This window comes from Coenobita brevimanus, chromosome 71 (assembly GCF_032717465.1).
Source record: "Coenobita brevimanus isolate Jiangsu-jjx chromosome 71, ASM3271746v2, whole genome shotgun sequence".
Classification (NCBI taxonomy): domain Eukaryota; kingdom Metazoa; phylum Arthropoda; class Malacostraca; order Decapoda; family Coenobitidae; genus Coenobita; species Coenobita brevimanus.
The window spans coordinates 2,989,651-3,001,856 of record NC_137024.1 but is presented as its reverse complement, the minus strand read 5'-3'; the positions used below and the strand labels follow the sequence as shown (position 1 = coordinate 3,001,856).

The 12,206-nt window shown below is 41.1% G+C and overlaps 1 protein-coding gene across 1 annotated transcript in view; it reads right to left on the bottom strand.

Moving 5' to 3' along the window:
• The window catches only part of kst (spectrin beta chain, non-erythrocytic 5 kst), a 211,455-nt gene that overhangs the window by 185,279 nt on the left and 13,970 nt on the right, over positions 1–12,206 (bottom strand). Inside the window, exons 3-5 of the mRNA XM_080277991.1 lie at positions 4,933–5,049; positions 2,006–2,114; positions 296–460 (exon numbers count right to left, since the gene is read on the bottom strand). Coding sequence (XP_080134117.1) covers positions 296–460; positions 2,006–2,114; positions 4,933–5,049 — 391 coding nt within the window. The remainder of the gene's footprint in view (positions 1–295; positions 461–2,005; positions 2,115–4,932; positions 5,050–12,206) is intronic.

The following is a 12,206-nucleotide window of genomic DNA, read 5'->3' as shown; positions in this document are numbered from 1 at the left end:
GACAAAGGAAAGGGTAACAAAATCTTAAACTTGTGGATCTACCAACTTCTATAAATTGGATCATTTAATTTTTTGGAAGGATGATCGCTTATGAGAAAATTATTTGTTTCTCTTCAGTCAAAAATATACACAACAATGTGACAATAAGTATGCTGCAATGCAATACAGTACTTCATACATTGTACTATATATAATTATAACTTTTACAAAGTTTAACATGTTGACAAAATTACTGTACCTTGAAGCAAGCCTTAAAATTAATCTCTAAAGTCTTGGGATATCCTGTACAGCCTACCTTCAGCATCGAGAATTCTGGCAATGCCCAGCTCATTCTGTGCAACATCAAATGCATTGTTGAGGTTCTGGATGTGATTCTTTTGCTGCAAGGAGTTGTAGTCAATGATATCCGGGCGGTGGGCATGAATGAGGGCATTAAATCCAAGACCGTCTCTCCAAGATCCTATGGAAAAACAAACAAAGCACTGTTACTTAAAACTACTTTGCCCAATGTCTTATCCCTAAAAGAGGAATCACTCTCCACCAATCTCACAAAATAACCAGATACACATGCAAATAATCAACTACATGCCTTTTTATGTAATTATATACCATCAAATTATTGTCCAGTTAGATGCATCTACTAGCTCAATAATTTATACAGTATATCTACTGGCTGAAGAGCATGACTGTAAATGTTTATAAAGAGACGGGCAATCCCCTGGAGGGAGAAATTATAGAAACACAAAACTTAAGGTCCAGTTAAGGAAGGAAATGGAGTGTGTCCCAGAAGAAGGTAATGGAGAGTGTCCCAGAAGATAAGATAAAGGATGGAGTGAATACTGATGAGATGCAATTTGGGTTTATGCCAGGGCTAAAAGGGACCACTGATGACATATTCATCATCTGACAGGTTAAAAAAAAATTATACAAGAAGAAATGCGAGCTGTATAGTACAATGTTTTTGTTGATTTGGAGAAGCCCTTTGACAGACTCCCTAGGAAGGTAATGAAGTGGGCAATGAGAAAGCTTGGGATTAAGGAGTGGCTGACTGGAGTGGTTATGGCAATGTATGTGGGTGGGTACCCATGTGAAAGTGAATGGCGATTTGAGTGATGAGTTTTCCGTGAATGTTGGCGTAAACCAGGGGTCAGTCTTGAGTCCCTTATTGTCTGCCATGGTGCTTGAAGCTCTCTCATGTAACTTCAGAAATGGACTCCCATGGGAGATGTTTTATGCTGATGACTTGGTGTTGACTGCAGACAATGAAAGGGAGGCAGAGGAAAGACTTAGGAAATGGAGAGATGGAACTGCACACAAAGGTTTGAGAATAAAAGTGGATAAAGCAGAAGTGATGATATGTGAGGCTGGTGGTAGTACTGTCAAAGCAGAAGGAGTGTGGCCATATGTATTTGTCACAAGGGCATGGGAAGTACCTCAATCTTATGCAGTGTTTGTGATAAGTGGGTACATATGAGATGTAGTGTTATTGCGTGTATGCTGCAAAATAATGCTCAATTTGTGTGTGCAGTGTGTTGGGGCATGCATGTAGAGATTGAGAGGCATGGAGGGATTGATCTTTGCTGGAGTCTCTTGAGTGTGTGGAAGAGTTTTATTTGGGGGCCTGGTTACATGCTGGAGGAGCGACTGGAACTACCTCTCTGACTAGGGTATGGAGTGGTTGGATGAAGTTCACTGAGCCGATGTCTCTCCTAACATTGAGAGAGTTCTCCCTCTGTGCTAAGGGATCCTTGTATACATCATGTGTTAGAGTGTAATGTTCTACTGAAGTGAGACCTAGGCAAAAGAGGAAGAGGATATCTGTAGGCTTAAACTTACAGATATGACAATGAAATGCTAAGGAATGGATGTGATGTGGAAGTATTTTCACATTCATCCTAAGGGAAATTTGCTACAAATGGACAAAAATCTGCACAACTGAACATATATGGCCACTATGATACAGACATACTGTATATATTATTTGAGCTTTCTCATATCAACTTACTTGAGAAATCTTCAATATGGACCCCTCTGTAGCCTGCTGTTTTCCTCTGGCACCAAAGCAACAGTGCATCCTTGGCTGATTTCTTCTCACTGCTTTCATTCTCTTCATCCTGTAAAGGGAAACATTTTTATTATAAGTCAAGAAATATACAACAAAACACATTACAAACTACAGTACAGTGCTACAAATGTACAGTGCAGTTCAGCAGCAATATTTTGAATGTCAATTTCAGGTTAAATAAAGAAATACAATATATACAGTACTCAAAAAGACAACCTTCACACATTATTACAGAACCACATAACTTTGGAAATTAAAAGCACTGTATCTTCAACCATTATATACTATTACTTTACAAAGAACAAATCTCACATGCACAACAACTTAAAATGACACTTCTGTGATGCCTGATGGTGCAGTGGTTAAAGGTACAGCAGGATGATGTGTGATAGTTACACAAAGGTTCATATCTACAAGAGATAGAAAAATTTTCTTTGATATCACTGATGCATTCCTACCTCCCAGGAACTTTCCCAAACAGGATGATCATGACAACTCTCTGCTGCTCTCACTTGCTCTCTCAATTACTCGTCTCCTCTTTGTCACCTGTCTTACCTATTGATCTACTCTCTTTAGTCATGTAAGACCTAATTGGAGGTCTTCCTCTTGCAATGCCACCAATTACTTCACAATTATGCAATGCTGCATGTTCTGAACAATGGTGCCTTAGTTTCATGCACTTACATCTTGCAAGGTGTAATAAAGAACTGGCTGTTACCATATTTACATTATTATGACTAACCAGAGACCAATGACCTGTCAGTGGTGGGGAAACAGTTCATCTATATGAGGTGATTAAAAAATCTGATAGCAGTTAGAAAACTCAGTTTTACTGAACAACAGGCATGTGCTACTTCAGTTATCCCTTTCAAAGTACTGTACTGTACTCCTCTCCTGCATCATCACACTTGTTCCAGTGTTCCTACCACTGATGGAAGTATTTCTGGAACTCTTCTTTCTTGATGCTCTTCAAGACATTTGTTTCAAATTGGATATCTTCTTCTGTGTCAAAGTGAAGTTCTTTCATTCAAATCATCATGAACTTCAATTTGGGTAACAATCCAAAGTTGTACAGTGCTAAGTCAGACGAATATGGTGCATGTGAGATTAACAGACTTTTCTTCTCAGCCAAAGAAACTTTGAGGAACAAGTGCTGTGTGCCTGGGTGCACTGCCATGATGAACCAGCCACCCACCATACCATTTCTTCTGTAACTTGCATTGTTTCTGCCTTGTGTAAATGCTTTTCAGTTTCCAAGCAGAAGGCTGCATTAGCCATACTACAGTACATCAAAGGAAAATTTCTGTGTGCAGAACTCCTTCTATGTTAAGCAATGTGATCTCAACTGATGAGCCTTTGGGGGTCTCAGTGACACTAGAAGTAACTCTGCGTTTCAATCTCCCAGTCATATTCATAAACCTGAATTTCATCACCTGTTAGGACTTTGGACAACAGCATTGGATCTGATGCACAATGATTAATATGGCTTGGAAAAGAAATGGCATGTTGCTCTTTTTAGTTATCTGTAAGAATCTGTGGAGGAAGCTTTGCAGAAAAAAATGAAAAAAAAATGATGATGGGTGGATCATACAACCTTATCTCATCTTCACTACAATACACTGGTACATGGCTCATGTTGTCTGGTGATATACTGCAACTAAAACTGTGGCTGAAGTATGACATGCAATGATGAGAATCACTAGGCACTCATAACAGTGCTGCATGATCATTACCATAACTAATATCAAGCCTCATATATCCAAAATGTTTCCTGAGAATGCATTGTGTTATTTAACCTTTTCAGCCTGAGGATATATTGTACAGTACTTTTTATTTTATTCTAGTTATTACATCTTAAAATACATTTTATGTAAACACAATTTAACATAGGATTATGTTCTGGGGAACTGCAAAGGGTTTTCATGCAGTCACATACTTAGAGTATGACTGCAAAGGCTATTCTGAGGATGAGCCCCATATTTGTTCCATGTTTTTCCCATTCATGGGCAAGTTTGTTAAGTTCCTCAGTGAATACAGAGGGTCAACTGTACTTTCTAAGGCCATTTCAACTATTTCTCCACAGTAGGCATATCTGTAATACTATGTTACAGTTAAGTGAACAAGTTACCATGAATAAAGAGGGTATGATAAGCTACTGTATATCAGTGCTGACATACTTTAATCACAATATTTTGTTATATATATATATATATATATATATATATATATATATATATATATATATACACACACACACACACACACACAGTAGACCCTTGCTATAACAGATTAACTGGGAGAAAGCCAAGCTCATTAAAGCTGATAGTTCATTACATTTGAGGGTCCCCAAGAGAAGGGATTTCAAACAAATGTTTGAAAATATGTGAGTACAATAGCATATTCTAGTACTAAAAATGTAAACTATACCCATTTTGCATTAACCTGGCCCATCATTTTGTCCTTTTGCACCTTATTTCACTTCCTTGCCACAGCACTTCTTCATGAATAGTACTGTACAATATTAGTATACTCTGTCATTACAACACAGCAATCATGATGGGGAGAGGACAATTTCTGGCCAGGTTGGAGTACAATGGATAAGAAACATGTAATAGCGATCCATTGCACCCCATTTCACACTGTTTGTTACAGCCAATGATGTATGTAATATCTGTCATATTATTAAAGACACAAGCCGAACTTTCAACAGAAAAATGTCTTTAGCTCTGTTTGTTACAGCCAATGATGTATGTAATATCTGTCATATTATTAAAGACACAAGCCGAACTTTCAACAGAAAAATGTCTTTAGCTCTGCAAGTCTTCTGTGGCTCATGACTGCAGACCTAGTTATATTAAAGTACTCACCACATCAATCTCAATCTCCTGAATCTGGAAACGCAGAATGATGGTCCAGATGAGGCCAAGAATGAGGCGGGGATTACCATCTACAATGTCCTCAGCACCTATACTTTCCAATCGAACCTGCAAACATTGACAACACCCGTAAAATTCTATGTTGATACAAAATGATCAACAACATGCAAGAGAATAACAACCTGTAATATGCTGAATAAATCAGGAAGGAACATGAACAAGAAGGCCTGCTAAGCTGATGCAAATATGGTCTGTTAAGCAGCAGCTTTCACAGACACAAAAAATAGGCTAAGGTTAAGCACTACAGTATACCATTCCTTGCTCAAAAGATGCCCCTCTCAGAGAGACTATATTCCACTTTGCTACAATCTGTAAATCTATCTGCTTAAGTTATGGAGATATAAGGGATTTAAAATTTCAAAAACAGAAATTTGGTCACGAGCTGGCCATCTTGGATTTTTTCAAAATTTAAAAAAGACAGGCATCAACCTCCTATATGGCATTACAATCATACAAATTATGAGAAAATTCCAACTAGTAGTTTCTGAGATACAGTGTGGAACAGATGAACAGATGCTGTATGGACAGATGGACATGACCTATGAAACAAAGTGGAATAACAACTGAAACACATACTGCAGACTGCATTTTCATATGACCTTCACTGGTGGTTGGTGTTCATTAGACTTACATTGGTTTCTAACAAAGAAATGAGTTAGTATATTTAAACTTCCCATTTTGGTAACTCTAAGTTCACATGATGTACATAAAAATCTTACACTAAATTTTACAATGACGATTCTAAAATCTACTATAAAAGCTGCTCCCCCCCCCCCCCCGTGTCTGCATGCATGCATGCTATCCTGCTGGTGGAGCTTGGGACATGACAGGGTGTCTCCCACTGATTGATCATAATCAGATGAGCCAGGTGATGTGACATCATAAGTATTGAAGAATCCTAATGGTTGGATAGGATAGTAGGCAGAACTGAAGGGAATGACTTCTATGCCTTCCACTGGATAACAACTTAATAGGATGACTGTGTAGGAAACACACTGCACTGGGTGGGTGGGTCTCCCTTGAGAGTGTTGATCCCTAGGAGGTGTAACCAGAGAGTTATGTTGCTATAGGAAAGATGATGGTTTTCTCTTGTGTGAACTAATGGGTGTCCCTTGATACACATACATGACAGACCTAGTTCCAACATTATTTGTTAAAGATATGTAGTTCTTAGAACTTTATTCCACCATAAAACATTTTCATCTAGGTAAGTTAAACACTTATATTAAAGGTAAGTCCCTGTCCTTGATATGTAATCTTTGCTGCTATGGAATGGTTATGAATATACCCCATAGTGCCCACTGATATGATCATTGTACACTATACATCTTTTCTGGCAACTATGAGTATATTTCAATATATTTCAACATCACTCATACTGTAATACCTTTTCTATAATCTGGGTACCACACATCGAAGATTTTAAAACAAGACATAAGAAAGGAGTTGGACAAGCATATTTTGTATATGTATTAGGAGTTATGGTTCACTGTACACAGGAAAAATGTCATCTTCATTTGCATCAGTCATCTCTGGGAGATGCTTGAGGCTGGGCCAGATCTCCCTGTACGTTGGAGGGAAAAAAAAAAAAAAAAAAAAAAAAAAAAAAAAAAAATTAAATGCCTATATTTTTTTTTAAAGAAATACTAAATCATAAACAATACCATATCAGAAGAGGGATTCAAACAGCCTCTCATATTTCATACATGGTACCTAACCACACACACACACATCATCACTCTGAATATCAAGGTGAAGTAAACAAAATAAATAGTTTGGGAAAAAGTGTTGCCAAGCCTCCTATGCCAATGAGAATACTGCTCATTATCAACCTTGCAAACATCTCATTAATGCAACATCAGCGCCAAAATCTTATGCGCTCTCAAACTGCACCTACCTATCCTCCCTCCATCCCTCTCAAAACTCGCTGCCTATCCCTCTCCCTCATTTTCCTGCCACTCCCTCTCCCTCATCTCCCTGCCTCTCCCTCACCTTCCTCTCTCTGCCTCTCCCTCACCCTCACCTCCCTGCCTCTCCCTCACCCTCACCTCCCTGCCTCTCCCTCACCCTCACCTCCCTGCCTCTCCCTCACCCTCACCTCCCTGCCTCTCCCTCACCCTCACCTCCCTGCCTTTCCCTCACCCTCACCTCCCTGCCTTTCCCTCACCCTCACCTCCCTGCCTTTCCCTCACCCTCACCTCCCTGCCTATCCCTCACCCTCACCTCCCTGCCTCTTCCTCACCCTCATCTCCCTGCCTCACCTTCACCTCCCTGTCTCTCCCTCTCCCTCATGTCCCTACCTCTCCCTTATCATCACCTTCCTATCTCCCTCACCCTGACCTCCCTGCCTTTCCTTCTCTTACATGTCCTTGCCTCTTCCTCCTCCTCATCTTATCTCCCTCACCCTCACCTCCCTGCTTCTTCCTTACACTCACCTCCTTGTCTCCCTCTCTCACTTTCACCTCCCTGCCTCTCCCTTACCCTCACCTTCCTGTCTCTCCTTTACCCTCACCATCCTGTCTCTCCCTCATTCAACCACCCAGCCCCCCCCCCCTCTCTCTCTCACACACACACACACACACACACACACACACACACACACACACACACACACACACACACATGACCGGGACATCACATTTAGATCTGGTGTTACATTAGCGGGGATGTTTTCATGACGTGTCGGTGAGGCCATATGGAAGAACAGTGAACACAATGAAAATGGATTCAAATGTCCAAACATCTCCCTGCAACAGCTGATATCGAACGCGTGATCCTTAAGCCCCCAGCCCCTTGCTCTACCCACTCCACCACCACCTGAACAACTTACTAACCCTTTATATAAATCCACTACAGGTAATGAAACTAACCCTTTATATACACTACAGGTAATGAAACTAACCCTTTATATTAATCCAGTACAGGTAACGAAACTAACTTTCTATATTAATCCACTATAGGTAACGAGCACTAAACAGTTCAGCAGAAAAACATAATTTTTTTTTCCGTTCTTCATTTTTACCTGAGGATCACTGTAATGGCAAACAACAGGTAATTAACAGTATTATATTATTGCTGTCTCCGTGTGGTGTGGCATCGAGGTGTGTTGTGTTGTGTTGTGGTGTGGTGGGGTGTTATATGGTAAAGTGCTGTATGCTGCGATACGGTATAGTGTGGTGTGAAGTGGTCTAGTGTAGTATGGTAGTGTAATGTAGTGTGTTGTAGTATGGTACAGTGCAGAGAGGTGTATGGTTTGATGAGTGTGATTTGGTGTGGTGTGATGTGGTTTGGTGCAGCACAAAGCAGAGAGTAGTGTGATGTAGTGTGGTGTGCTGGAGTGAAGAAGTGTAGGACGAAGTAGCTAGGTGTAATGAGGTGTGGGGCGATGTAATGTGGAGTGGTATTAAGCAGTGTAACGTAGTGTTAGGCAGTAGATGTGTAATAAGTGTAACGCAGTGTAGTGTAGTGAAGTGTTAAGCAGTTGGGGTGTTGGTGTAAAGGCAGTATAAAGTAGTGTAATCTTGCAGCAATGGTGAAACAAGGATAAGAAAGGGTAAGATCGCGAGGGGGGGGGGGCGCTAATTCAGTAACCACCACCACCATATTACATCACTGTTGTCCCCCCACGCACGTCTGTCGTTCTTACCTGGCTCATTTTTACCACATCGCCCTGCAAAACTGCCAAAACCAACGCCATGGACAAGACAAATTGGGAGGGAAAGCCAGAATGGGTAACGTTTTTGAGCCCTCCAGCCCGAGGATTTGAACCAACTCGTTATCTTTTTCATGCTGTTTTAGTCAGAGAACCCCATGGTAGTGAACACATTAATGACAGTTATACGGCCATAATAAATCTAACAAGACTGGTGACATGTAAGGTTTTGATGTAACGCAACCGGTAGGGAAAACTTATGATGCTTGCACTTTACAGTCGCTTCTTTCCTGAAACAAATCTTTTCTCCTTTAAACCCGTCTTTACCCTTGAAATACGCATCTGTTCTTTGAAACATGCCTCTAATTTTTGCAATTCGCCTTTATCCACTGGAATTCGTCTTTACCCTATGATGTCTGTCTTTAACATCTGAAATCCGTTTTTACCCTTTGATGATAGCCAAACACGATAGGTTAACTCCCCAGGGAGAATAAAAATTACGTCAAACTACAGAAAGGGTGAAAGATAATATAACACCTTTAGGTCTAATGCTTTGTGTAAGCTGAATAAAATAATGTGGTGGTAACAAAACTAACAAATAACCATCGTAGTGAAGGGATCAACGGCTACACTGACGGAGCGGACTAATGGGATGAGGTTGGTTGTGACCGCACGAGCAAGTACCGCTGTATAGGATAAAGTTCGAAAGATTATGGGCACTTTTTGCCTTTAAAAAATGGTTTAATTATTCAGAAAAACCACAGACACTTAACTTACTGGCGGAGTCAACAGAATTGCCAAGTGCCAACACTACCACACCAACGCTATCACAGGCAAGAGTGAGAAGTACCGTAACTGATAAAGGAAAGCACTCAACAGACATTCCCCTGGACTATGCCACGCAGCCGTCACTTCACAAATTTCGGTGTGAACAGATGAGGGTAAAGAAAACCTACCAAATGGCTGGCCCGGGAATCGAACGTAGGAAGTGTAGGCAAAAGGACAATAAAATCTTTCCAACATCCAAGTGAATTCCAACCCACCGACATGGTCAAGGACTGCCGTGAAAGGAGGGCACCTATTTCTACCTCGGTGACCAGAGCAGGGTCTGAACTCAGGACATGACAGATAGTAAAGATAGTGTCAGTCCCTCAGCACGCACTCTGTTCACTGAGGCATCGGGGACGGAGGGATATTTGCTTGTCAAGTGTGCTAGGGAAGATCCATGGGAGGGTGGGTCTTGATACAGTGCCGACAATTATTCAAATGGATAATAATTATATCATTTAATGAACCTGTGTTTGAGAAGATACAACAGCGTCAGCCGCAGCTGGACCCTATTCAAAGATTCCAATTCTGGTCGAAATCACAGCAGAACACAACTGCTTTTCTCTATGGATGAAAGGGGACTGACGGATGAAAATCAGTTACTGTAAAAACTGGCATGTGAAGTTTAGGATGCCTTTAAGGATGAGAGAGAGTGGGGCTCAGAGATTTGCCTCAATATATATGGTAGAAAAGATTTTATAAACAGTGAGAAGGTTCTGTGTAGCATTTATATCCGGATTTGGCAAGCCATGATGCAGCAGACTGGGAACCAGTGTCCAAGTTAGGCATATTATGCAAGGTTATTAAGATTGAAATAATCTTTATCTGTGGATGGTATGTCAAGTGAGAATATGACTAACATGTAGGGCTAAAACAGGGCCATGTTAAGTCTCCATGACTGTCCACTGTGTACAGTACAATTTATTATATGTGTGTGTTTTTGAGCGGTGAAAAAATATGGGCAACGGGGTGGTTCGAAACTGTGGAGGAAATGAAAGGGAATTTCTGCATTTCCGTTTCCGAACGATACAGTAATAATGATACGCAAAGACTGCAAAGTTTGGTACAAGAATATGCAAATGTATGTGAAAAACGAAACTTAACTGCAGAGATGATGATTAAGAAGGAACTTATACGAACCAGGATGGGATATAAATACTATAGAAGTGGAGAACGTGACAATGTAAAAAGTATTGTGAACTATTCGGTAGCATGAAGGATGAAGCGGAGGAAAATTCTTAGCTAGAAGTGAGAGCTACAGAGGCCATGAGACCAGGTCCAACCTTGACGTACAACAGTGAAGCGTGGACGACCGAATGTGGGGGACTGGAATCAGAGAGTCTTACGAGTGCATGTGGAGTGACTGCGAAATGTTGAGAGAGAGAGAGAGAGAGAGTTTTTCAACTTTATTCACATCAGGACAGCTCTGTATTAGCGGAGTTCATAAGGTTATATCTATCCTCCCCTGTTCGAAAAATGTCTCTCAAGCTGAATAAGTCGTCGGTAGATATGAAAAAACGTCGGACTGAAGGGGTGAAAGATGGTGTTAATGAATGATACAGGTGGTGACAGTAGTAGTGGTGGTGGTGGTGGTGAATGATAGCTACAGGTGGTGACAGTAGCAGTGGTGGTGTGAGGAAGTTAGGTAGGCTCCACGGCCAGCGTTATCAGTTTTTTCAATGCTATCAGTCGCTGCTCACTATCCTTATCTTCCCTCCTCCCCCCCCCTGCCCCTAACCCACCCCCACCCTTTCCACATATTCACTGCCTTATCACATTCATTCTCTATCCTTCCCCACGTTTCCCTTTTCCCCCCACAACCCCACCCATTTATTTTATTCACTGCCTTACATTCACTCCTCCCCATCCCCTCCTTCATTTTCTCCCCACTCTTTTCTCATATTCATCGTCTTATTCATTCTTTCCCGTTCCTTCCTTCCACCTCTATCCCTTCCCACAACACGCACGCCCCCACCTCATCCTCTCTCTTTCACCGTTTAATTCATTCTCTCCACTTCCCCGCTTTCCTCCTCTACCCTCCCTTTCTCCCATCCTCCTCCACCTTACTAATTCTTTCTGTTCACCATCAAACACATTCATTCTCCTTTTTACCTCTCCTTGTCTCCACTCCTATCCTCATATTCTCGGCCTTATCACACCTCAAACCAACCTTCCCCCTCCCCATCCTTTCAGTTCCGGCTACCATCCAATCACATTAACCGTTTCCTTATGATGACGCTTTCCTGATATCTCCAGACGATTTTATTCAGCTTTTGAAATATTTTCCGAAAAGTTGTGGATAGATATAACTGCAATGGCTCTCTCACTACTAAGGTTCACTTCTAGGATAGGTAAATCTGATAGCAGCAATAATCAACTACATGACGTCACCGGACAGTTAAAACGATGCGATTTTTATTATTATTCTTGCCTACACCAGAAATTTATTAAGGGCTTTGGGGAAGTTTTCTTATCCTTGCTAACACCAAAAGCTTTCATCCAGATTCGAGGGGTTGGAAATAATCTCCGGTATTCTCCTTCAGTACACTGGCGTCTTACTCGTATTTTGGCGTGGCGGAAAGATATGGCGGCTCTGACAAAGGTTTGAATCAACTCCCTCATGGTCGGGGTAACTCTAGTATTCTATTCTACATAACGCCAGATAATTTCATTCAGAGAAGAGTGTGTTACTTGAGTATTAACTGAAGAATGATTAGGCGTCAGC